General features: G+C 46.6%; 1 protein-coding gene and 1 long non-coding RNA gene across 5 annotated transcripts in view; one reads left to right on the top strand and one right to left on the bottom strand.

The window, feature by feature from the left end:
- LOC126543059 (parathyroid hormone/parathyroid hormone-related peptide receptor-like) overlaps positions 1-27838 on the top strand; it is a 1023923-nt gene that overhangs the window by 286422 nt on the left and 709663 nt on the right. Inside the window, exon 1 of one of the 4 annotated variants that reach the window (XM_055077604.2) lies at positions 3791-4032. The exons of 2 other annotated variants lie outside the window; for them this stretch is intronic. In XM_055077604.2, coding sequence (XP_054933579.1) covers positions 3943-4032 — 90 coding nt within the window. In that variant the 5' untranslated portion in view covers positions 3791-3942. Of the gene's footprint in view, positions 1-3790; positions 4033-27838 lie in introns of those variants that run through there. One more of the 4 variants, XM_055077603.2, reaches the window with a different exon arrangement.
- LOC140215902 (uncharacterized) lies at positions 20506-24569 on the bottom strand. Its single transcript, XR_011892495.1, has 3 exons — positions 24212-24569; positions 23358-23444; positions 20506-20700 (listed from the first exon to the last, which is right to left on the bottom strand). It is a non-coding gene; the product is annotated as an uncharacterized lncRNA (long non-coding RNA).

Raw genomic sequence — 27838 nt, 5'->3', positions numbered from 1 at the left:
ATAGATCGAGGATTCGTAGCCTTAACAGCAAAGGCCGAGGTTCGACTCCGACGAAAGTTCGTGGGTTCGACGCCGACCAAAGACCGAGGATTCGACTCCGTCCAAAGGTCGTGGGTTCGACTCCGACCAAAAACCGAGAGTTGGATTCCGACCAAAGGAGGTGGGTGCGACTCCCAGCAAAGGTCTAGGCTTCGTAGCCTTAACACCAAAGGCCGAAGGTTCGACTCCGACCAAAGGAGCTGGGTGCGACTCCCAGCAGAGGTCGAGGCGAGGCTTCGTAGCCTTAACACCAAAGGCCGAGGGTTCGACCACGACTAAAGGAGGTGGGTGCGACTCCCAGCAGAGCTCGAGGGCTCGTAGCCTTAATGCCAAAGGCCGAGGGTTCGACTCCGACCAAAGGAGGTGGGTGCGACTCCCAGCATAGGTAGACGCTTCGTAGCCTTAACAACAAAGGCCGTGGGTTCGACTCCGACGAAAAGAGGTGGGTGCGACTCCCAGCACAGGCCGAGGCCTCATAGCCGTAACACCAAAGGCCGAGGGTTCAACTCCGACCAAAGTTCGTGGGTTCGACGCCGACCAAAGACCGAGGATTTGACTCCGTCCAAAGGTCGTGGGTTCGACTCCCACCAAAAACCGAGTTGGATTCCGACGAAAGGAGGTGCGTGCGACTCTCAGCATAGGTCGAGGCTTCGTAGCCTTAACACCAAAGGCCGAGGGTTCGACTTCGACCAAAGGAGGTGGGTGCGACTCCCGGCAAAGGTCTAGGCTTCGTAGCCTTAATAACAAAGGCCGAGGGTTCGACTCCGAGCGAAGTTTGTGGGTGTGACGCCGACGAAAGACCGAGGGTTTGACTCCGTCCAAATGTCGTGGGTTCGACTCCGACCAAGAACCGAGAGTTGGATTCCGACTAAAGGAAGTGGGTGCGACTCCCAGCAGAGGTCGCGGCCTCGTAGCCTTAACAACAAAGGTCGTGAACTTGACTCCCAGCAATGGTCCTGGATTGGACTCCCAGCAAAGTTCAAGGCTTCACAGTCTTAATTAACACGAAAGGCCGAGGGTTCGGCTCCAACCAATGGTCGTTGGTTCGACTTCCAGGAAGGGTCGAGGGTTCGTAACCTTTTTGTGTCTCTCGCGGCTTCGACGCGTTTTCGGTCAAGGTTGACTGACTAATGAGATATCTAAGGCTGTCGCCTTCATGAATTACATAGATATGGAAAGCAATGGACTGTGCGTTAGTTGATGAATATTGTTACGGGGAGATGCGAAAAAATGGTTTATCTACAATATTTACACAGTGGCAGCGAGTGACACCACAAGAACAACGGTGGCTGGCCGGGGCACAGCTGGTCCTCTTTCTCGTCTGTTATGCAACGTCTTGGTGGGCATGGACCAGCGTTTGTAGACGAAATGAAGCGTCTTCTTCGTCCGCAGGATACGTGGCTCGTAACATTAACCTCCAGGGGTGAAAGCACCGATTTGGTGCAGCCGAAATACGAAGGCGCACAAACGGTTGACTGCACACAGGGTTAAACAGTGTCCGGGACATGATAGGTACTCAGGTTTTAGTGATGAAGCGAGTGGAAGCGCTGAACGTTCGCTTTGGGGCGGCCCTGCCCGCTGCCCTCTGCCGGCGCTCATAACTCCAGCGTTGTGACAGCTAATGCTTGCGGTATTCGAGTGAGGTGTATTGACGTTAGCTTGTGTGTGTCGCACCTGGTGGTGGTGGTAACAACTTTATTACCAATCCGGCAAATTCGTGGCCTGGGCCTAGGCTGCCCCCGAGGAGGTCCGGAGATCCTGTCTCCTCGCCGCCTCACGGGCTTGCTGGATGGCCCATAGTTGATTTTCGAGGTTTGAGCTGCGCAACGCGGCCGTCCATCGCGCCGCAGCTTCATCTGGGGAAACTGCATTTTCTCTGCATATAACCTCACATTCCCAGAGAATGTGTCTAAGAGATGCGTGAGCCCTGCCGCATAGTTTGCAGTTATCGTCTGAATAGATGTCCGGATATATCCTCCTGAGATGGACGGGGTTGGGGAAGGTCTTTGTTTGTAGCTGCCTCCAGTCTACCGCTTGGGCCCTGTCGAGTTTGGGGCTAGGGGGCGGATAAACACGCCTTGAGTTTTGATAAAATTTTGTAATCTCGCAGTGCCTGGTCATTCTGTCCCTCTCTGTCCATGCCTCCGTTGGATTTGCAACCCCAAGAGAGAATCCTTCTTCACGGGCGCGGAATGTGAGACCTCGCGCTACGCGGTGGACCTCCTCGTTGAGGTTGGATACGGGGTTGTCGGGGGACGTGTGAGCCGCGAACCATATAATGTGTCGTTCCTCCGTCTCCGCGGAGGTGACATAGTTCGCGTTGGCTTTGAGTATAACCTGAGCCTTCGGCGAAATTCTGCCTTGTGCATAGTTTCTGACCGCCGTCAGCGAGTCACTGAGTACGTATCTGCAACTGGGGTTAACGATGGCTAGGGCTATCGTCACCTCTTCCGCTACCTCCGGGTTTTTGACACGTATGCTGCAAGAACTGACCAATTGTTTGTCGGTATTGAGGACGGCCACTGCAAAAGCACGTCGATCTTCGTATTGTGCAGCGTCTACGTACAGCGATTCCTTGTCCCTACCGAAGGCTTGGAGTAAAGCCTTGGCTCTACTCTCTCTTCGACCCTGATTGAATTCGGGGCTCATGTTCTTGGATATATTAGCCAGCTGCAGCTTTTGCCTGATCGCGCTTGGAAGGGATGTCTTGTCGCCGTGCTGCTTGTGATAACTTATCCCGAGTTTGTCGAGGATGCTCCTGCCAGTTCGTGTCTTAGCTAGTCTCTCGAGCTGCGAGATTTGGTGTGCCTCAATTAACTCTTCAAGCATGTTGTGAACGCCCAGCTGTAGCAGAAGTTCCGTGCTGGTGCTGTCTGGAAGGCCCAGTGCCATCTTGTGTGCTCTTCTAATGAAGGTGTTCAGTTTGGCATATTCGCACCTGTTGGCAAATATTTACGGCAATTTGCACGGCCTAAGGAGCTACGAATCTTACTTCACGTAATTGCCTAATACGTTGCTTTCGATGTCAATGTTTCGCAGTTATGGCGATAATGCAAATTTTCGATTATCTCGAGTTTTCAACCTGCTCCCAAAGTTCACTGTATAGGAGGACTTTTGCAAACACTGGCGACCGAGACAAGCAAAAGGCGATTTTGTGCTGAGCACTTTTACCTCCGCTGTCTCCAAGCTAGTTCCGCAAGTGAAACGCTGTGAGAACCCGGCGCTCTCCCTCGCATATGTGTCGTTTATTCTTCCATAATTTGACCTCTATTGTCCCTTTTTTCATCAGCCCGGTAACTACACCCAAAGTGAGGTAAATTGTTCTTGGAAGAGTTCCCGTTCCTAAACTTTATCTCTGCGTATCAGAAACAGGCTAATGTTCTTTGAGGGGCAGATGAAATGTTTTCTCTACTTTGAAACTAACACAAGTCGCCGAGCCAGGAGATTAGAGCCTCCGCCATCCGGCCTCTTTGGTCACTCCTCGAGCGCTGGGCGAAGAAAGACGGGTCCCACCTGGCCCGCCAAACCAAATACGGTTTGCGGAAGAACGAATACCGCTAAACAGACAATAAACGCCTCCCGTTCTGCCCCTGCAGAGCTCACCAAAATAGCGGCTGAGTGTTCATGTTCCCGTGTAAACGCCCTGCGTTGTCTCGACCGGTGAGCACGCGAAGCGCGCGCTTCGGCCACATTCACGGCCCGACATCGCACAACGAGAGCAGGCCTTGGCACTGCTTTCTCGGAGTCACGTGGTGCGCGTTGGACATCGACGCGAGCACGCGTGTCAGCAGTTCGCGAGTGTCGGCAGTCAAGTTGAAGAAGACGTGGGGAGTGAAAAATCAGTGTGGTGCTGGATGAGCTTAGCCTGAAGATGGGCCGCGCTTCCAGCCACCGGTGCGAATAATGAAAAGTCGCGGTGCTTGCGGACCGCTGCACTCCTCCGCTCACGCACCGTGCAACGGAGAGTACGACATGAAGGCAAAGAGAGCAAAGGTAATGCAGTTGCAGCTTTCACTGGCTGCAAAGTCGTGCTGTCAACTGTCTCTTCAAGTCGGTTGTCGCGAAATACCGTTTGATGGTGTTCGAAAGATAACTGGATTAGCTCATTTGCAGTCCTGCAGCTAGAACTTATAAGCGTTGCATCCACGCTTGTTCCTAAAGCCAAGCTCCACACAAAGGGCTTGCAATAACGGTGACTGTTCAACAAATAATTTTAAATAAGGGACCCAGACATTTGAAGGCCCAGAGTGTTTTGCGTACACGTGCTTTGCGCGGAGCCGCAGGTTCGAGTAACGTACTGCCAAAATACAATGGCAGAAAGGTAGATAGGACAGAGCGCAGCCATGTGTTCTGGATTTTTTTCCACCCTTGTATTTTGCGTAGTATGTTACTTTTTCAATATGAACCAACTTGTCAACAATAGAGTACTTCGGTCCACTTCTTATTTAAGGCATCTGCAATCATTTCCTACGCCTGCAGCACGCAAATGAACGAGATCACTTATCTTGAGGGGTCTGTCGCTGGGCGTTGTAAGTGGGACACTACCTATCGCTAGATTCGGTGCATGAACAGTAAAAAAGATTAGGCTTATTTCAGGGTGACTCCCATATTTAATATTATCAACCAAGGGCAGGTGGCGCATCCCTACTCAAACCCTCTCGATTAGGAACTTGGAGCTGTTGAATGAAAAGCCATTATAGATAAGCAATACTGATTTATTCACCGACTTGTGCCATTTATGTGAGATTTATTTCCGGCAAGGATTCGGCTCAACATGATCAGCACAAACACAATTATCGCAAGGCGTGTTAGGGGCTGGTTTTCGCCCCATGAATTTTGGTGCCGCTAAGTCTAAAGCGCTCCAATATCGCGCGCGGCTGCTGTCACAAATTGCAAGTTTTGCATCTCCAATACAAGCTCATCACAAGCTTTCCAAAGGTACGACACGATTCGCTTCTATAAGTGTAGGAGATACGTAGGAATTAATGCTGTTCCGATAAAACATTGTCTACTAAAGTTTCCATTCATGTCAACGATGAGGGTACACTCATCACGAAAACCATGTTTGTTACTTGAGCTACGCGACGCCACGTTTGTGGCACAACGTGGACATGAAAGGCGACGGTCGCCGCACGTATATACAGTGATATACGAACATGATGGCTTCACTGCACAGTGGTGTGTGAAATACAGTGCGTCCCACCTAACGTTAGTGAAGCAGTTGAAAAACATTGCGCACTATACGATTATAATCCATGCCTGCGGTGTCTGATCGTCGGTCCTCTTCCACCACCAGGATAATTCCTGTATACTAAGCTATTGGCAACTAGAGAAAAAAAATTAAAGAAATTTCATATTCTCGAATGATGGGCTTCCCGTGGTAAAGCTGTTATTGTATCCGAAAACATTCCACTCATTTCCAGGGCGATATGTGTGGCGCAAACATTTTTCCGCCTTTCACTCGCAGCGAGGCGCAATCAGCGCCCGCATCGCTCACGAGGGTTCGACGCTCGACTCGGCGCTCTCGGCGCCGCCGGTTGTCATGCATTGAGCGCACTTTCTTCTGGGCCCATTGAGGGCCGCTCGTGTCACGGCTCGCCGGGCGCGTAAACACGCGGCATATTGTACGAGTTGGGGTCGGGCATGTCGAGAGCTAGCCGTCGTCGGACTCGTGTGCGCTAAGGACGTTGTGGAAGGGAGGAACGTGTTCTCACCAAGAACGAGGAGTACTGGGTTTATTTACAATATTGCTACACGCGTGCGGTATTCGATTGTTTGAACGAGGCGCGTGGGCGCCATCACTCGAGAAAAGAGGAGGAAGAACAAATTGGGCTCGCGCCTACATGAGAAGTGTAGAACGTTACGTTTCACCAATTTGGCATAACTGCAATGAATCACACTGAGGATCCGAAAAAGTCCGCTTAAACCCCCTCTCTCCTATCTAGGTCCCTTGGCCAGGGAAAACTACCACCCCACCTTCGTCCAGTAGGAGCGTCCAATGTCGTCGAAGGACCCGCAATAAGGGCGAGGGTTCTCACAATCACTCCCGCACCTTTATTCACTGAGCACACAGAAAGGATGGGAGCTTCGTAGACAGAGATTGTCACGCTTGACTCAAGCTAGCGCTTCTTGGTTCCTGGGAGGACCCCGCAGTTAGCTGAGGCGTCTGTCAGACGGCCGTGGCGGTTACCGCAGTCCGTGAGGAGACGCCGTAAAACACCTTTTTCCGGGTAATTGGTAATTTAATGTAATGTTGGTAATTTGTCGTGATACAGAATAAAGGATAGGGCCTGTCCTGTCTCGATCTATCCTTCTTCTTATAGCGCTATGTATTCTGTTAAACGATTCATATTTAGTGCGTGTGAGGTGTTTACAACCATTGCAGGCAGTTGCTTTTCTAAATGCGAAGCATTTCATGGCGAACATTTGCCAATTTGACAGTGTCTGTTTGTCTGTCTGTAGCCGCCTACGTCTTGGTACTCTCATGGTGGTTTCATTATCTTGGTATGTGTCAATATTGGCATAAACTAGAAGAAAGGCGGTTAATAGAGGGGCCCGATTTTTCTTAATATGTCATAAGAATCCAACAGACAAAGACACTGTTGCATCGTAGGTCGGACACTGCGCAGGCGAGGCAGACACACGCTGACAAGCTGAAGGAATAGGCGTTTATTTGCAGTGCATGTCGGAATATAAATACAGGTTAAGGAAGGAGGGGAAGGGAAACGCAGTAAGAAAACATAAGATAGGCAACCGGATTGGCACGTGTAGCTGTAGACTTCAACTGAGAAATGATAAGAAGAACACTGCAGTTATAACATTTCTTCATCAATAATATACTGAAGACGCTGCACAGGTCTGTGCTCTCCGGTTGAGCGTCGGAGTTCCGTGGCCGTTCACTGTTTCTCTCTTGTGCGTCCAGGGGTTGGGGTGATGACTGACGCTGTGGTGGTGACGTTTCACGAGTCTCGGCTTTTGCCTTTGGCTTTGCTCCGGGAGTTTCTTCTGGAGTTCTCGAGATAGACGAGGCTTCACTTTCCCTGTGGCCTTGGGTAGCCGTCGGGTCTTTCCTTGTGTGAACTTAATCAACGTGTCGCCGAACGAGGCCCTCAGGCGTTTCCACTGTAACCATCCTAGCTCTGTTTGCTGACTTTACTGTGCCCGTCTTCCACTTATCACCTTTACCAAAGTTACGGACGTCAACATTTGTGTCTGGTGCAAGAGTCCAGCCATCCGATGTTACCGATCTTCCTGCAACCAAAGGAGGAAAACATGTGCCGAGGCGGGACCGGATTTGGTAGCCAAGAACAAGTTCCGAATGGGATTTGCCCGACGCAAGGGGTGTTCTCTGGTAGTTGAAAAGTAGTCTGCAAAGGCAATCTTCTAATCTGCCCTGGTTCATCTTCTTCAGCCCACCTTTAACAGTTCGGACAGCTCTCTCTGCTAGGCCATTCGACTGTGGTTGAAACGCAGCCGTGTGCAGGTGGGTATGTTATTGTTGTTCGCAAAATCAGTAAATTCTTGGCTAGTGAACTGCGTCCCATTATCTGAAACAATGGTGCGAGGAAAGCCGAACCTGCTAAAGAAGCTGCGCAGGTAACTAACAGTCGAAGATGTGGTCGCCTGTTTCGTTGGTACGACCTCAATCCATTTGCTGTGAGCATCTACGAGACCAAGGATCATCTTTCATTTGATTGGCCCCGCGAAATCTAGATGCACTCTCGACCAGTTCTCCTGGCAGGCCGGCCAGGTAACTGGCGGAGCAGATGCCGGCATTTTTCGATTTTGGATGCAGCTTGTGCACCCCGCTGACAGTTGTTCTATGTCGTGGTGGCCACCAGAAAGCTGACCGAGCGATTGATTTCATCGCCGATGATCCCGGATGTGTATCGTGCAACATGTGCAACATTCTATGTTGCGCGTTAACTGGAATGACAACTCTACGGCCCCAATACAGCAAACGGTGGGCCAATGACAGTTCGAGTTTGCGGTCGTAAAAGGGGAGTAAGCTTCCTTCTAATGCTTTAGAGCTTGGAGGCCACCCGTCTCTTGTGTACTGCACGACCTTTGAAAGTACTGCGTCACCTGCCGTCAGCGCTTGCAGTTCTTCTACCGAGACCGCCCCCTCCTGGACACATGTGAGTGCCAGAACGTAGTCAGGTGGCTCCCCTTCCGTGGTTGGCCCCAAAGTTTCTTGTGGCTACCTACTAAGCTTTGAGCGATATTATGGGGCATCCTTATTGTTACCGTTAAAAAATGCTTATTTCTTCTGCTTACGTTTTCTGTTTGGGCTTTTCAATGATTTTGATTGTTCAATAAGTCGAGCAACCAAGGTCCCAAAATACTACCTTGCGAGATCGCTATGGCTAATGACCATAGCAAAGAAAAATATACTCTAATCTGCGAATTTTAACACGTTAGATGCAGTCAGTGTTGTAGTATTGAAATAATAAAATGGAAACGTTGGGAATATCGGATACTTGCAGTTTTTATTTAAGAAAAAGCCAGCCAGAAAAGACGCACACCGGAAATATACAAGAAGACAGGCAAGAACGATGCTGTATGTTTCCTGTGTGCCTGTTTTTCTTGCAGGTTTTTTTCTCTTAAGTACAGCGCACCAACTAGCCCAACAACGTGTTTTACTTGCAGTTTTTCAATATTTTCAATGTCATATGAAATATGCTTTCTGATCTAGCTGCTTATGCAGTCTATGTTTATCTGTTTCTTGCAAAGGCGTATCGCGAATGCAATTTAGTAACTAAATTTGTATTTTAAACGTATTATTGCGCTTGCATTATTTTTTTTTTTTTTGAAGCAACGTAGTCTATTGGTAGTAATTAAATAGGTCGACAGCTGGTAAGTTTATTTATTTATTTATTTCAAAATACTGCAGGCAGCAATGCTGCCCTAGCAGGAGAGGTTTACATCAAGTGAAATAACAAGGATTTCTCAAAGGCATATTACATTTGCACAATCAACAACAGACGCTGGCAGACAATTTCACTCTTCAATTGTGAGCGGCAGAAAAGACTTCTGGAACATCTTCATCCTCGCAAAGTACGGGCGGATAACATTCGAGTGGTTAATTCTAGAACACCTGTGTTGTGCGGGGGAAAGATAAGTTTCGCGCGGCAGACCGATTTTGTGCTGATAGATCTAATAAAGCATTTTTAGTCTCGCAATCTTTCGGCGGACACGGAGGGGTTCCAGATTCAGTCGCTGCAACATGTCAGTAACAGACGAAGAAGACCGATAGTCAGATACCATAAATCGAGCAACGAGGCGCTGAATTCGTTATAGTTGTGCAATGTACTTAACGTAGTATGGGTCCCATACTGCGGAAGCGTACTCAAGGACTGTTCGAACCAAAGTGCGGTATGCCTCAAGTTTAACACTTCACTCATAGCTCATAATTTAATTTTTGTCGTGTCTATTTAAAGAAATGTCGTTGTTCTCGCCTAATTTAGCGCTGTTTTATCAGGTATGATCGTTCATCAGCTATTCCGTGGTGACTTGCTACAACGGCTTGTAAACTATTGTCTGCATTCGTTTTAAGAAACAGCGTCTCACTGAAATGCCGGGAGGTAACGCGAAGAGGGCATGGCAATAGGACTGTATAGCACGTTCGCTGAATCGCTGCTGCGGGATCTCTTCCCGATCTCTTCCCGATCTCTTCCCGAGCTCTGCGCCGGCGATCTACGGTTCCAAGAGAAGAGGTTCGGCAGTGTCGGGACCCCCCAAGGCTCGGTCATCTTGCCGTTGTTATTCAACCTCGTTATGATCGGGGTGGCCAAGCGACTCTCTCGCGTCGAGGGCGTCCGGCACACCATCTACGCCAATGACATCACGCTGTGGGTTCCGGGAGGCAGCGATGGTTACATGAGAGCACGCTGCAAGAAGCCGTCGACGCGATCGAAGACCAGCTGAACGGTTCCGGTTTGATCTGCTCACCGAGCAAGTGAGAACTGCTGGTGTTACCACCGAAGTACGTCAGACGTAAGAAGAGCGAAGCGAGGGATTACGAGGCCATCAAGATCGTGACGAGGAACGGCCACGTGATCCCGGAGGTCGACAAAATCCGGGTGCTCGGCATGATTATAGACAAGCGACGGGGCAACGGCGAGACTATTTCCCGCCTTACAGCCAAGATTACCAACGCAATACGTCTCATCAGACGGGTTGCCAACCGCAAGGCCGGGATGAAGAAGGAAAGCTTGATTTGGCTTGTGCACTCCTTCGTAATCAGCCACGTCACCTACGTTGCAGCCTTCCACAACTGGATGCAATGTGAAAGGAATAAAATCAACGCCCTGATACGCTGAGCTTACAAGGCGGCGCTCGGACTATTCGAGTGTACGAACACCAAGCTCCTGAGCCTAGGGGTACACAATACCCTCGAGGAAATTGCGGAAGCGCAACGGACGGCCCAGCTGGAGCGGCTCTCTATGACCGAAGCCGGCAGGCGCATACTTCAATACTTGGGCTTCACGCCCGGAGCGAAAGCGGCGAGTAGCGACGTTTCTGTCCCGGACGGAACCCGGCGCCGGATTCGGGTGGACCTCATCCAGAGAAACATGAACCCGGAGTATAACAAGGAGAGAAGAGCGGCAAGGGCCAATGCCCTCATCGACTTTCACGCCAAGGACGAGCACGCAAGGTTCGTGGATGCGGCAGAATACCAGGGAGACTGCGCGGCGTTCGTAGCTACCGTCATCGAGGCGTCGTCCGGCGCGACCAGGGCAGCGGCGAGCTTACGGGTTTGCGAGGCGTGTCAGGCGGAGGAGGTGGCCATTGCCCTGGCCATTGCCGACCCCGGGTGCCAGACGGTGTTGTGCGATTCGCGAAGTGCAGTGCGCAATTATGCAAAGGGCAAGGTGTGTGGTGAGGTTGTGCGCGTTCTGTGCTCGGCTGACCTGCAACGACAGAATCGGTATGTTAGAATCAAGTGGTTCCCGGCGCACGCGGGCAACGATGCGTCCGAGAAGCACGATAACCACAACGAGACGGCACACGCAGTGGCGCGAGCGCTAACCAACCGCGCCGCTGTAACCGACCGTCCAACGTGGTGTAGTGCCAAGGATCGCATGACGACGTTCAACGAACTTACACAGTTCCACCGCCTGGCTCGAAGGACTTTCCCACCCCCGCACCCGGGGCTGAGCCGAGCGGAGGCGGTGCTGTTCAGACAATTGCAAACTGGTTCTTTACCCACCCCAGTGTTAATGACTCATCTATACCCTAAATTATATGTGAGTGATGTGTGCCGCGTGTGCCAGCGGGAGAGGGCCACCCTGACGCACATCCTATGGGATTGCACCAAGTTCCCCAATGAGGCTTCGACAAGTACAACGATTCCGCCGCGACTCGCGGCTGCGGCGGAATGCCACGACCACGAAAGCCAAACCTGGGCCGTCCAGCAGGTCTCGGCGGCTCTTGAAAGACAAAGGCCGAGCGAAACCGACGGAACGTTGCCCCTCAGGGCGACCGACCGCGGGAGTTACACGCGCTGGAGTTGAGTAGAGACCACCCGCTGAGAAGACGTCAGGGCCCGCGTCACGGCGCCATTTAGTCATGGTGTCGTTCTGCAGGCGACTACATGAAGTTGTCTCTCTCTCTATCTCTGGCGTGCACAGCGCTGACATGGTGCATAATATACAACAGCTGCTCTGATTTTCCTAAATTTCCTATATTTGTGCCTTATGCATCAGCATAGTTTTGTTACATGCGCTGTACTTGTCCGTGCGTGCAACTGTCATGACCGCTGTTTGCGCCTCAAGCATCGCCTTGCAAAAGCAACGTCGCTGCGCCAACGTCCCGCAGTATGCACCCGCTTGCGTTGGCGTTCGCATTGTGGCTGCTAAAGGTGCACTGCATAGACTCGAATTCAGCCTCAGTTGGCGTGTGTCGTCGGCTGAAGCCAAATGTACGAATCGCATTTAGTTGTAATACGTTTCGCCAAAGCTTTGCTTCACAGAGATTTGAACATGTCCATTGGACCGACCCTTTCTTTTTTTTAAATATTCGGTACGCTTGGGCCGTGACAAGCGTCACTGTGATGTCCACGACTGGCTGCTGAGATTGCGAAGCCCCGCTAAGCGCAGTCATCGGCAGCTGTGCTGTCACGAACGAGCGCTCGCTGGAATATTGAGCGTAGGCCACGCAATAATGACGAGCCCCACGCTGCACTCAGTTCCATTTCGCGCTTTCTGCATCCTTGCCACTTGGAATCGACGCATTGCGTCGTATTGTGGCAATGTGGTCAGCCACGGCCACTTGCTGACACGCTCTGTCAGAGCGAGCACGCGCATCGCAAAGCTTCGGCCGAGTCGATGCGCCCGGTTGGCGCCGCCCGCGCTCGGCGGCGAGAGAGAGACCGGCACAGCGGCGGCGCATTAGCGCTTTTCCGGTCGAATAAAATAATCATGGCTGCTCGGCGGCTCAATTCTGACGCAGGCTGGCCGTACATCGACGGCGACAGCGAAAAAGGGCCCGAAAGGCGACGCCTTCCACATCTCGCCGCTATTTCCTAGTTGCTACTGCGCTACCCAGACTGTGGCAAGTGTGGAGACAAAGGCCCCGATTCGTCCGCTGGCACCTTCATTTGCTGGTGAGGTCGCGAAAGCATCTCGGTCTCGATTCCTTTTTTTCCTTCGTTGCGAGAATTTCCAACACGTTGCATCGTCGAGAGATCGAAATTTCTATTTTTGTTAATGCCGTGGCAATGTTCACGCCGAGGAAGCGGCACCGTAACTGTAGAATCAAATTATATATAAAAAGAAGTTTGGTGACGCCATTGATAATGCGTGTGTTCTAGCCTGCACGCGTGAACGGTGTCCGTCGGAGATGGCATTCCTTGTGCCTTTGAAGGTTTTCAGTGGAATTCAATGTGTGAATAAATAAGTGGATTAAGCGTACGATCATCTGTCACAATACTTCAAAAAACGTAAGTTTGGGCATGTTGGTATTCCATAACTTTTACGTTTTTAGCGCACGAAAAGGGACGACAGACACAAGCACGACGTGGACACAGCGCTAACTTTTAACAATTGCTTTTTTATTCTACGAAGCGGTACACATATATATAGGCAACAATACACCACAGAGCCGCAATACACCAAAGAGACGTATATCCTACCTAATTTTGCACGGGTCTCGACCCTTTATAACAGGGGTGAATGCTAAAAAGAACCAGTTACTACTTAAACAATTGTGCGTATTGAACTGCATACTACAACGTGTAATGTTTCCGCAATTGTGTGGTCTGCGTTCCTTCGCGCCATCAGTCTTACCACAACATTTTTCTTCGCCGCCGATCTACGTGCTTTCCAACAGGGGTATTTTGATACGACCGCATCAAAGAGGCTACCTACTATGTCCAGACTTCTGCTCAAATATGGCGAAATTCTAACTAATGCAATGGTCGGTTTCTGTCTTTTATTGCTACAATAGTTACGGGCTCGAACTTTCGTTTGCCTTGTCCGACCGTTACATTTACGACTATCGTAGTCGTTCATCGACGTGTTTGTGTCATTGTCCGGCCACTTGGTCGTCCACACTTTCATCGTCAAGATTTGTCCACAAACGCCACCATTGGCATTCGAACCCATATTACTTCAGCAATGTGCATTTGGGAGTCAGGCGCGTTAACAACAACGATACTACGCAATCTTTTTCCTTTTAACACGTTGGTGTTAGGAGCGTCAAAAGTGAAAAAAAAAAGCATATGTGCATGAAGTGTGGGAAGCCGATCACATGTTAGAGGTATCCCCCCCCCCACACACACACGCACGCACACACACGCACCCACATAAATGAAGAAAGAGAGAGTACGACGTACGTTGAATTAGCACAGGGTATTTCACTGTGTTTCAGTATACGTTATTGTGAAATATACTGTGCTAATTCAACGTATACGTCCTACTCTCTCTTTCTTCATTGTGCAACTGGGGCCAGCGTCATTTCCTCAGCCATAACTATATATATATATATATATATATATATATATATATATATATATATATATATATATATATATTTATATATATATATATGTTGTATATGTATGTCTATATATATATACATATATACACATATACACATATATATATATACACATATACATATATATATATATGTATATGTGTTGTATATGTATGTCTTGTTGCGTAATTTTAAACCTATTTAAAATACATGATAACGCTTAAATAAGTGTTTGAAATCCATAATTTTGCACGGTGGTGGACCGTGCCAAAGTTCATGGCATCGTGTTGGGTAATTTGTGGGATTTTCGTGTAAGTTTGCGATGTCTCCAAGCAACATTTGTTTTGTTTTACCTGAAATTTTTAAAGGACATAAGAATGCGAAATTCATATATTTTTTTTCTACTTCCATCATACGGTATTTTGAGAAAAAGAAGCTTTCGTATGGCCTAAAAGGTACGTTGATTACAGCTCTCATCGCAGCTTTGTGCAACCTTAGGAATTTATCTTTACGAGTACTGGTAGTGCTTCCCCACACTAAGTGGCAGTAATTAATACGCGATGCGAAGAGAACGCGATATATTAACATCTTCGCTTTACTTTGTAATGCGTGTTGAACTGTTCCTAATAGCCCTACAACTCGAGCTAGTTTGGTGGTTATCAGATCAATATGACTGTTCCACAACATGAATTCATTAAACATCTAGTGTTCTCATAGTACTCACTATTGCTATAGTGTTTTCATCAAGGGTTAAAGGAACAATAAGGCAAATATTAGGTCAAGCTAAAGTGATAAATTAGCGCTCGAGAATCTCTAAGGCGTGAATATTATCGCGAACAGAGTATTAATAACCTAGAAATTGAAGTAAATGCAGGACACAATTAGAGACTTCCCCGGGTGATTCAAGTACTTGTCCGATGACGATGGCACCCCACAGTTACATATTGTTACTAGTACTCAACCACTCGTTGCACAAAGCATCTTTGCATTGTACTATAAGACGAAATAAAGTGCTACTTCTCCACTTCTATTCCATTTTTCGAAAAAAGAAATTGAAATTACCCTTGACAACGAGGAGGCTGGTGGAAAGGTTTCGTTTTCACCCGACTCCGCGCCGCCCACGCTTTCGCGTTTCAGTAGTTATGGCGTAGTGCTACGCTGGTTTTGCTCGCTCGTGAAACTCGTACACACTGCAAGTAGCAGAAAATTCAACTTTCACATGATATCGCGGGATGGTCGAACGGTCTTCGCCACTTGACCAAAAAGCAGCTGCAGCGGCGAATCCGCAGCTCTGGATGGGTGGATGGATGGATGTTATGAGTGTCCCCTTTGGAACGGGGCGGTGGGTTGCGCCACCAAGCTCTTGCTATTATACTGCCTAATGTCCTACCTAGGCTAAACAATAAAAAAAAAAAGAAAAAGAACACAAGGAACTCTCACAACTAAATTTTCTGATCCCCTATTGCTAACTGTGCTTTTGTACGTCTCCATTTTTTGACGTTTCCCTACTTTTATTCCACCAATCCTCCAATCGCCTCTTACTAATCCTTATTGCGGACATGTTTACTTTTCCACTGCTCTCGCTGAATCCAAGGGCTTCAAGGAGACCAGTGGTGCCTAAATAGACCGTTGGGTAGACATCTTCACATTCTAATAAAACATGCTTCATAGTTTCCCTAGCTTTACCGAAGCAAGCGCATGCTTCTTCTTCCTTCTTATATCTCGCTTTATAGGTGCGTGTTCTAAGGCATCCTGATCTCGCTTCGAAAGGTAATGAGCTTCCCTTTGAGTTATCATAAATTATTTCTTTCCTGAATACGTTTTTTCCTCCTAAGTAGTTACTCATGGCAGGTTTCTTTTCCATTGCCGCCACCCATGAGATTATTTCGGCCTCTGACTTTCCGCTTGACGTTCTTTGTTGCTGTGCTGCCCACTCTACAGGCCGCATACTTGCTGTTAAGCTGTCTAATTCTTTTCCTCCGCTGTGAATCAATGTTTTTCGTGTACAGATACCTCAACACTCTCCCAGCCCAATTACTTTCTTCCATATTCCTCAGTCGTTCTTCACTCAATTTTACTGCGAGCTTCCCTCACTTCGAAACTAGTCCAGCCCATATCACCCCGCACAGCTTCATTTGTAGTCTTCCCGTGAGCGCCCAATGCGAGGCGACCCACTGACCTTTGGTTCACATCGAGTCCTGATTTTACCCCTGATTTAAAGCAAACACCCGCGTTTCCAAAATTAAGTCCTGGAACCATTACACCTTTCCACATACCTCGGAGAACCTCGTACCTATTATATCCCCATAGCGCTCTGTGCTACATTATGGCTGCATTTCTCTTCCCCTTCACTGTTATTGTTTTTTCCTGTGTTTCCATATATCTATTGCCTTCGTTTATCCATATAGCAAGGTATTTATATTCTGTTACCCGAGTATTTCCTGGCCCTCTGTCTTGGCTCGGTACCGCCGTCTGTCGGGCGCAGTTTTATCCACCGGTGGCACCAAGGGGTGGCGATGGCGTGTGCAACGTCACCACTCCCCCGGTTCGGTGGCGGGAGATTTGAATTTAGAAAAAGATATTCGCAACCTTCAGATGCAATTTTCTCGTAAACTAAGTTTTTTCTTAGCGCGAAACAACCGTTGCGAGGTTTCTGGAATGGTATTGAAACAGTCCACGTGCACGTGCACGTTGCTTTAGTGCACCTTAAAGTTGAGGTCCACCATAATGTGCACATTTGTCGGTCTGAATGTAACGGCTTTAGATTTGTCTGTGTTAATTGCCAAAGCATTTCTTTTGGATTACGCGTGATGTTTTGCCAGTGCATCATTTCCCCTGCGTAATAAATAACCTGTATTCGTCCCTGAAAGAAATATGCTTGTGCCATCAGCAAAAATGATATAATCAAACTCATTATCTATTTGCACCAAATCATTTATGTAGAAATTAAACAATAGGGGCCACAGTATGCTTTCCTGAGGGACACCGTGGCTACTTGATTTACACTGCGAGCGAAAATTTCCTACGTGAACCGATTGAGCCCGATCAGTCAAGTAGTTGGAAAGTACATTAAGCGATTCATCGCAGACACCATACATTGAGAGTTTCTTAATCAGAGTAATGTGACGTATACGGTCGAAAGCTTTCGAGAAGTCTACAAATACAGCAAGGGTAAGCATATTGCTTGTAATGTGATTTAATATTAAATATCCTGTTTAAAAACAATTATGGGGTTTTACGTGCCAAAACCACTTTCTGATTATGAGGCACGCCGTAGTGGAGGACTCCGGAAATTTCGACCACCTGGGGATCTTTAACGTGCACCTAAATCTAAGTACACGGGTTTTCTCGCATTTCGCCCCCATCGAAATGCGGCCGCCGTGGCCGGGATTCGATCCCGCGACCTCGTGCTCAGCAGCCCAACACCATAGCCACTGAGCTACCACGACGGGTATATTCTGTTTAAGTAGCGCTATTTGTGTTGATAAGCTTTCTCTAAAGCCGAACTGCATAGGTGATATAACATTGTACTTTTGAAAAAAAAAAAAAAAAACGCTTGAGCCGAATAAACAGTATCCACTTCAGCCCTTTCGAAAAGATCAGAAGGATCGACACTGGCCTGTCATTTCCGAGCACGTTTTTAGGACCAGTTTCATAAATTAAAAAAATTTAATTATGGGGTTTTACGTGCTAAAACCACTTTCTGGTTATGAGGTACGCCGTAGTGGAGGACTCCGGAAATTTTGACCACCTGGGGTTCCTTAACAAAATTCATAAAAAGCGATGACTTTCGCGTTTTTCATTTTCATCATAGTTGCTTTATTCACTTCACCAAGCTTGGTGAGGTTTGTTCCGCACGTAGCTTTCCGAAGATAGCGGTAAAGCATTCTAAGCTTTTTGCATAGAGCACCTACAGAAGGAGAAAAATAGCATTTACATATTTTCCGTAAAGAAAAATTTGCCAAAGCAAATGTGAAGCCATGACATGCCAATTTCGCAGCGAATTTAAACTCAGTGCTCAATACAGTTCTGACGAGAGACTTATCAAGCAATCTGAAGGCATCGTAAAACGCAGCCGTAAGATTACCGCGAGCGCGCGCATTAGCATTTCTTTGTTTTTCGGAGCGCCTAATCGCCGACACACATTGAAACTGCCCGCACATTATCCATAACATCCTCCTCTTCAATTACAAATTTAAACACTGCAGCATTTATTTCTCCTAAGAAAGCGGGATGATTTTCGTACCACCTTTCGTACGTCTTCGTAGTAATATGGAAAACAGCGCGAGGCTGACCCCCAACGTTAAAACCCCACTCCAGTGAACATCTTTTCTAACACAATGTCAATAGATACATGTGTAATAAATGACTTGTCTAGTTAGACTTGGCATGGTCTGCATAATAATTAGGAACAATAATATCGGAAATGAGAGATGGAATAAAATACAAGGCCCCGAGCCGACAATTTATGAGCACCGAAAGAGCCGTTAATTTGGTTACGCACCGAGAATTGCGTTTCCGGTTATTTTGGGCGGTGGCGAGTGATTGCACCATTCGGCACCAAGACAGTGGCTGCCCGATGAAGGCCATCGCTGCCGCCACCTTCGGTGCTGTGCTTGTGCACGAGAAGTCGCTTACTCGTCGTTAGCGAATTCGTTGATTCTAGACGCGAGCTTTCATCGCGGACGGCACGAGTATCTTTCGGCGCCTCTGTTCGGGGCACGCCGGTGGATCAAATTGCATCTGCGACCCCGCGCCGGTCTCGAGTGGCCACCGCGGATGGGGTTTCTCTCGCGGGAAGACGTGTTTTTCCCTGTGGTCAGACGACATCTTCTCTGCCACGCGAGATACGTGCACTGCACGCGACTATAGCGAGGACGAATGATCTCGTCACACCGGTCATAAGGAATTACTTCCTCGCTTTTTACCAGACGACATCACCTATTCCTATCGGCTCTTGTCCAGCGTCTTAGGTCGCGCTAACGTGTTTTGCGTTATTTTTATATTGAAGCTATTGTTTCTGGATGTAAACCTTCGTTTGTTAGTGGGATTTAACAATACGGTCCTAGGAGAACGCAGATGTAAGACACATTACGACGGTTGTTAAATAAGGACTGATGCGGGTGCTTTGAAATCTTTAGTTCCGGAAATTAGTCATCGGCACTTTTATCACTTTCTATATACTCCCCAGTAAGTCAACTTCAAACCTCCAACCGCTCATACCAAATCTGGATTATGTAGTGAAGTCATCTTTTGCCGCCTTGCTAAAAATCGCCTCCAATGCCTCGTTCCATGTCATTAGCAATGCCCTTTTTTACCTAGAGGTGCATAAAGAAATCGCAGAATGCCGTTTCTAGAATGAAGAAGGGGATGGTTGCGATGCTTCGGACAATGGTAAAAAAGAAACTTGATTTGACATGCAACAATACATGGCACAAAGCGTAGTTACAGCATGCATTGGAGGCGATATTGGAGAAGGTGGGTATAGATGGCTTCATTCATGTTATCTAGGCTTGGTAGAAACGATGAGACGCGTGCATTTCACTGACTGGGGAGCATATAGAAAGGGATAAAAGCGCCGATGAATAACTTTCGTAAAGATTTCAGAGCACCAGTCTAACTGTTTGCTGAACAACCCTTCCATATAACTTAGGAACAACGCTTCCAGGCCCGTATTCAAACAAATAACCAAAACTATAATTGTTCGTACGGGAAAATAACAGCAAATACAGACGCTGAACATAATGTTAGCGAAGGTGAACGGCCAATTGTAAAAAGCAGTTACGAACGACAACCTTTCTGAATTCTGCCCCTGATTTGCGAAGCATCAAATGTTTCATGACAGTTACGAGACGAGGTGGAATCGGTATTATCAGTGCCTCCGTTACGTGCCAGTCTAAGTCCTTTATTTCTATGTGTGAATGCCCAAGAAGAAAAACATGTTCTGTCGATTCTCGACACAATGTGCCTCAGCATACGCGCCTTCCCTTATGAAAATATGAGATGAGTTTCACATGAAAGTCTGACGAGTTTTGACATCACAGCCATTAGACTTTCTGATGAGTTTCTTTGGAATTTTCTGATGTATTCCTAATGTCATTCTAAAACATATTGGCCACCGTCTTTCTGTAGAATTCTTGACGAGTGTTTTTCTTGTGAGCATGAAATGTCTTCCTAATGTGCGCTCCAAAGCAGTTTTCTTGTGACTTTCTCACGCCTTCCTAACGAATCTCTAATGAGCTTATACATTAGACTGCTGGTGCTCATATTACTGCTATAACAAAATTGGCCGCCACGTGTGGTAACATTTTCTCATGTGTCCCAATGGCAGTCAGACCTTATTTAAAGCTGTTACCTGTGCGTGACTGTCTTTGGTGCTATATATATGCAGCCTGTATGCATGTATGTATGTCCAGCGAAGATGCAGCACTTTTGACATGTACATGGGCCCTACATATGCTGCATGTTAGACATTACTCAACGAAAGAAATTTAACAAAAACATTTATTGGGCATATCAATGCTTCCTTAAATGCAGAAGGAGGTTAAGTGAAAGGAAAACACAGTATCAGTCTGGTTACGGATGTGATATCTTCCTTTCATTTAATCTCGCTACTTATCATTGAGGAGAGGCTGTTCTTGAGGTGGAGTGTCGTCGTCTTGAAGTAAGTGCACGTGTACCCTGCATGGTAGAAAGGACAGAAAATTAACAAAACATGGCAATCAACCACAGAAATACACGCTGTATCACTTGCTGCAGAACGATCTGGAGATGTTATAGCTAGTTCTGCGAAAAATTTATGTGGTGTCGGTTCACACAAAGTTGAGGAACCACTGTGTGGCCTTTGGGTGCAGCAGTAACTACAGTAAGCAGAAATTGCTCTTGGCTGTACAAATGTGCAACATGGATCAGCTGTGGCATGTGTACATGTTGTGAACAACTTCAGCTATATCGGTTTCCACTTGACAAAGGACAGCAGTGTCTGCGGATTGCTAGCGTCAATGACAAAATCTCACTAATTACTTGGCATGGAAATGAACGTAGAAGTGTTTGTGTACGGGCAACCCAATGCATCCCAGAGGCATCCAAGTGCCAGTCGTTATAGAATATTTGCATCAGCTACGGTCACAGTTCTCACACATTCCAAGCCTACTATGTCATGCATGTGTTGGCCTCCTTGAATGATGGCATATATCCCATTCAAGAAATACACCCCGCCATGTCTGGGTTTTTTTATTATTGACACCCGAGCACTGCTTTCAGAGGGAGGGCACAAGTTGAAAAACAAATGCGTAGAAGCATGATAAACAAGCTTGCATAAAAATAATTTAATAAGTAAGCATAGTGGTTGCTATCCCACGTCATTAGAGACTATTCCTCTTTGTCATGCAATCATAATGAGCGTTGACTGACACACGTCCCATTTTTGGATGTGGTATTCCTCACTGACTTTGTTGTATCATTCGGTTGCCATAGGTGAACGAAACAGATAAACAATCTAAATCCAGTGCACAGCTTGTCGTATCAATGCATGGTCAAATGGGACGAGCACACTAGTCCTTTGAGTGAATTATGGTGCTCTCCTAGGCGCATGCTGAGGCACTGGCTAGTCAGCGTGCCCAATGTACATTGGACCAAATATGCATGTGATCAAAAGAATAGCCTACATTAACCCTAAAAGATACGAGACAAATTTTGGGTATCTTTAACTAAGCAAGCCTCCAATGCCTGGGTGCCTTTGTCAATTCACTTGTGGACTGCAATGCACATATATTTCCAGCAAAAATAAATTAGGCAGCATATGCACAACAGTCATGTTGTATGGTCTCCCTTCCCTCGCGGCACAAATTTTGTCCTGAATAGTTACATGAACTGATTGAATTGAAAATTGAATCGAGAAAGGCAAGGAGGCAAGCGAGGCTTGCTTGGTTAAAGGTAGCACCAAATTTGTCCAGTGCGTGTCAGAGGCACTGTACTGTATTCCTTTCACATGTGGTCAAATGTACATAGCGCAGACTGGCTGGTGCCTAAATATGTACCTATGAGATCACCATATTTCACTCAAAAGACCAGTATGCTCGTCCGACTTGGCCACACATATCCGCAATGGGGCTTCAGGCCGGATTAGGATTGTTTATCTGTTTTCACCCATGGCTAAAAATTGGCAAGAGAAATCAGCCAAGCACACCACATAAATAACAATAAGTGTGAGCCAGCCCCCATTATCAATGCATGAAGAAAGGCATCCTTTGTAGATTACAAGGGATAGAAATTAGTCTGTGCCTATTTACTTACTTCGTTTTATGCAAACACCATTTATCATGATTTTATGCCTTTGTATTACAACTTGTGCCATCCCTCTCAAATTAACTGGTGCACAACACAAGTGCACATCCAGTGCTATTTTTGTTAGTCCTTCCAACAACTTAAACAGTCAGTTGTTAGCCAAGGTCATGTTGCATAGTCTCCCTTCCCTCGCTGCGTAAATTTTGTCCTGAAAAGTTACATGAACTGATTGGCAAATTCAAATGGACACTACAAGTTTCGCCGAGTGGACACAGCTGGTTCTCAGAAATGCACAAAAACAGTGATGGGTATCTGTTGGCATCCTGGAGTGTGTGCAAATTAGCTGTGACATTGCTGCAGTAGACACACTCACAACTGCTACAATGCCTACCAGCATGAATAGGGGCAGCTTGCAAAGAAAAGAATACGAAGAGAGAGAAAAAATAGAAAGCTTACCAGAAAACACCTCACTACTTAAGTAACTGCAGCACAATGAATACTGGCCTTCCTATTCCATTTCATGAAATTCGAGTTCATTAAATGTGTATTTGCCAGTGACAGTTATTCTGAGAACAAGACAGACATAATTGTAAACATCAATGTTAAACAATGGTATGCACACTGCGTGCTTAGACCTTTGAGATATATGGCACACTACACTTCGAATTCTTACATGGACAAAAACAGCACCTGTGTGTATCATAAGCAGAAAGGAAAACAGGGAAATATATGCTACAGCATAAGAAACAGTTCCAAACAAATAAAACCAAAATAAAAAAGAAACATACTGTGTAATAGGCAAAAATAAAATGGACTTGCAGCCAAGCAATTGATGCGAGAAAAATACTAAACGTCAGGACATGCGACGTGTAGTTTTAACAGAACAAGATAATGTGTGCATAATGTCTACAAACACAAATAAGCAGCAAGTGGAATAAAGTTGCACAAATATTTAGCCTATTTAGCAAGATGCATTAAGTAATATGTCGATACACTTATCCACTAATGATACCGAGATCCTACTTTTGTGAACACGTACACTTAAAGCATACCTGACATGTCCATCGAGATTACACGCCATGCTGCTGCAGCCATGGCCACGGGTTATGTGGACACTGTTGTGGGTCACGGCTTCACCACTACAAAGAGAATTCTGTGTTAACTTATAGCTGTGTCACAATAAGACTATCACATCGTGAACACATGCAAGGAGCATGTAAAAACAGTCACGAAAACAATGCCTGCACTGGTGCAGGGTGGCAACAGAGCACAAAGTCGAAGTCACTGATGAATGTCACGATAACAGGGACCCCTTCAACAAGGCAAAATTTCACACGCAGTAGCAGCAGCGCATTACATGAATGTTTGTTTACATAACGATTCTAGAGTTTCTTTCATGACTTTAACTATCCCTTGTAATGTTTACTTACGTCAAAGTTATGGCAACACCCCTTCAAAACAAACCTGTACCAGTAGCACGCTGTGATTGCTTACATTTTTTTCCCCCTAATACTGCTCGTAAATCGAAAACCTTGTAAGCAGAGATTATCTACAACGTCGAATCATTTATAAGCGAGGAAACGTCGTAGCAGTAAGAATCGGTCAAGAGGTAGATGAGTCGTTATCATGCGACTTCAGCAGAAAAGCGGGAGCTCACGCACAAACGCGCGTGATGAACACGATTATTTCCGAACGTAATTTTTCTCATCAGAAGAAAACGCTTATCAAGATTTTCAATTCTGCATTATGGCAATAAATTCGCGCAACTAAACTCTGACACCCAGCAAGCATCGGCATAGGTTTCACTGTTGTCGTGGGAGTTCTCTTTCCTACGTTCGCAAGGCACCCTATGCCCACACGAGAAGCACGCACAACACGTGTGTAGTTAGCAAGCACGGTTACTCACCTTTTGAATGGCACGGCGCGGTCGAGAAGCGCCCTCCAAGTTGCCGGTCCTACGATGTTACTCCCAGCAGACATGCCGGTGCATAGTGGACAAGCAGTGGCACGCTAACAACACGCATTAATTCTTCGCGATGTCCACCCAACTTTCCACGACCACCAGAGACAAAGGGAACGCACTCCACGGCATGAACATCGTTGGTCCACATTTGGCTGGCGCGCCACGCACACGGCGAGTTTGCAGCGAGACACAAGCTGTCTGTGGCACTTATGCGCACGCGAACTAAGTCACATTTCGTAACAGCAAACACAAAAACACACGATCAAACAAGCACATCGTTGCAGCTCGCACACCCGACCAACTCGTAAACAGAGCGACAGGCTTATTGGATTGGATTGGATTGGAAACGAGACGGTGGGTGGCGCCACCAACAGGTCGGTTGGGACCAGCCAATGTCTCGGCTAGCGTCATCTGAGGATTTGTGCGGCTGCCTAATTGCGCATAGCTGTTGCAAGACAAACAGAACCACAGATAGGTCTATATTGTAAGCTATAGCTTGGCATAGAAAGAAATTATATAACGCATTTTAAATTTGAATCGCTTCTGCTATCTGCAGCCAGCAAAAGCATGGCCTTCGAGATCTGAAAATGTTAACCCTATAGAAAACTATTGAGGTGACGTTATTCGAACGATTTTCACTTTGGTTACCTCTCATAAAACCCGTGAATTACGCATTTCGCTGCTTCCCGTGCTACCTGCGCCGTCACTTCAATTTAAATAACTTCCTGCTGTCGTTAACATCAACTATATAGCCTCAGACATCGTTGACGCGATCTCCGAGAGACACATGTGCAGTGTGCGATGTTTTAGTGCCCGTTGCAACAGTGTCAGTCGGAAAGCATCAAATCTGCTCGCGTGGCGCAGCTTACACCCCTGTCGTCCGTATCTTGCTTTCGTGTTAGTGTGTTAAATGTGCGCGGGTTGCACTCCTGTCGCTCGTGCCTTCTGTGTTGATCGTGCTACCCACGAAGATTCCTCGAAAAACCCACATGTCTCGGCAGCGTGCATTTGTCCTATGTGGTATATGCCAGAAATGTGCGCTGGCGTACGATGTGCTTGCAACCAAGTACTACAGTGCGTTCCAGCAAATAGACGCTGCCGCTTACGCGCAGTTTTTTTTTTTTTTCCCCCGTCGTGGTTGCTCAGTGGCTATGGTGGTGTTGGGCTGCTGAGCACGAGGTCGCGGGATCGCATCCCGGCTTTGGCGGCCGCATTTCAATGGGGGCGAAATGCGAAAACACCCGTGTACTTATATTTAGGTGCACGTTAAAGAACCCCAGGTGGTCGAAATTTCCGGAGTCCTCGATCCACTACGGCGTGCCTCATAATCAGAAAGTGGTTTTGGCACGTAAAATCCCATAATTTTTTACGCGCAGTTTTCCATGTCATGATCATGTCAATCTGCACAATTGTCGGTTTGCCACTCAAAGACTAGTAACACATCCGAGAAATCAAACTGCTCAGAACAAGCCATACGCTATAGGTTTGCACTGTTTACCAAATGTGATAACGGGGTAACACGAACTTACAGTGCTCTTTAAAAAGGAAAGAAAATGACGTCGTTGTTTTGTGCCTAGCCCTGATATATCGGAAGCGTTTCCAGAGTACTCGGCGCTCACGCTGTTATATCGTTTTCTTCATTCACCCACCCAAGGTACTGGGTGTGAGTGACTTAATTGCTAGATATTAATTAACAGTGCATTAATTAGCACCATCTTCATAAACGAAGGTCGTGGGTTCGAGTGCCTCAAATAACTGTATCTTAACTGTGCCTTAATTAACATCGCCTTCATTAACACCGAAGATCGTGGGTGCCAGTGTCTTAATTGACTATATCTTAATTAGCAATACCTCAATTAATATCGCATTCATTAACAACAATGGTCGTTGGTTCGATTCCCACACAAGGTAATGTGTTCGAGTGACTTAATTCCTAGGTCGTAATTAACCGTGCCTTAATTAACATCGTCATCATTAACAAAGGTCGTGGGTTGGAGTGCCTCAAATAAGTGTATCTTAACTACGCCTTAATTAACAACGCCTTCATTAACACCAAAGGTCGTGGGAACGAGTGTCTTAATTAACGACATAATAATCAGCTGCACCTTAATTAACATATTAATTAACAGGCTTCGACTTCCACTAAGGGTCGTACGTGCGTTCGAGTGCATTAATTAACTATATCTTCAATAACTGTCTTGATTAACGGTGCCTTAATCAACACCAAAGGTCGTGGGTTCCTAGCCTTAATTACCGCCAAAGGTAATGGGTTCGACTCCCATGAGAGGTTGAGAGTTTGTAACCTCTTTGTACATCGAGTGCTCACGCCGACAATGCCGGATTTTCCGGCTCATGAGCCATTTAATACTATAGCATTACAAAGAATTTTTCACGACTTGGCATCGTACATATTCATATATGATGTACTTTGACATTAGCAATAACACAAAAAAGCTGTATACTCCTCTCATCAGAAATCCTAAGGTGCATTGTCATTTGAGTCTCTGATGTACTTGTGATGCCAAAAAACATTAGACGATGCATTTCTTATGAATGTCTGATGTCACCTTAGGAACACATAACGTCCTCTACAGAAACTCATGGTTCATTTTCATAAGGGTTAAGCAAACTATGAGTTCGTACCTGCTCCGTTTCCTTCAGTGCACTTTGAATGTGGCTGATACGGCTTTGACATCATTTGCATTACCTTCAATGTTTGTCATTTTTGCCTCTAGGCTTGCGACTGCCTCCTCCCGGCGTGCAGACTTCCGGCACAACCCGTGTGACAGTGTCAGAATTAGGGACGCAGTTATTTTTATGTTTCTTTTATTTATTTCTGAAGACGTACCTACGTTGCCATGGCAACATTATGAGGTGTGTACGCACAAGTGAATGCTTTCAGTATAATACCTATTGTATTTACAACTAAAACAATTAAAGCAACATGGCTCTCGCTGCAAGTCCTCTCATGCTTGAGATCCCAAGTTTGACGAACAATTTGGAGGAGGCGCACGCTTGCGGACACGTTCGTAACGGTTTCAGTTTTCAGGTTCACTTGTTCATAAGCGCGTTTCTTGTGTTGAATATGTTCTATACTTTTCTTCCTTTGTATGCTCCACGTGAAAGCGCTTGCCAGAAATAGCGAACTTGTGCTCACCTGCGCGGAAGAGCATCGCTCACGTGCCGGAAAGGATTAATCCAGGCGAAGCAAATGCGCGTTCAGAGGGGCACTTGTTGTTTCTGCAATACGTCTGCAGCATGCGTGCTGTATTTGCATTATTTTTGTTAGTTTATTAGCTTTCTGCATAGTTATAGCGCGAAAAAAAATTCTATACTGAGAGAATACACGATGTGAAACGAGAATTAAAAAAAGAAGAGGTTTATGGCAGCTACAGCGGGACAAGACTGCGTATACCTTATCGTAAATGCAGCAAAGTTTATTACGGCTGGGCCACTGAACGATTAACTTTACGTTTCATTCAATAAATATTTGAGCGCGATTATTTTTTTTTTTTTTTGATGTCGACTATTTTGTTGTGATGCGGGAGCAAACGCGGCCAAGCATCAGCA

This window comes from Dermacentor andersoni, chromosome 2 (assembly GCF_023375885.2).
Source record: "Dermacentor andersoni chromosome 2, qqDerAnde1_hic_scaffold, whole genome shotgun sequence".
NCBI lineage: Eukaryota > Metazoa > Arthropoda > Arachnida > Ixodida > Ixodidae > Dermacentor > Dermacentor andersoni.
Note: the sequence above shows the minus strand (reverse complement) of the source record. Positions and strands in the feature narration are given on the sequence as shown.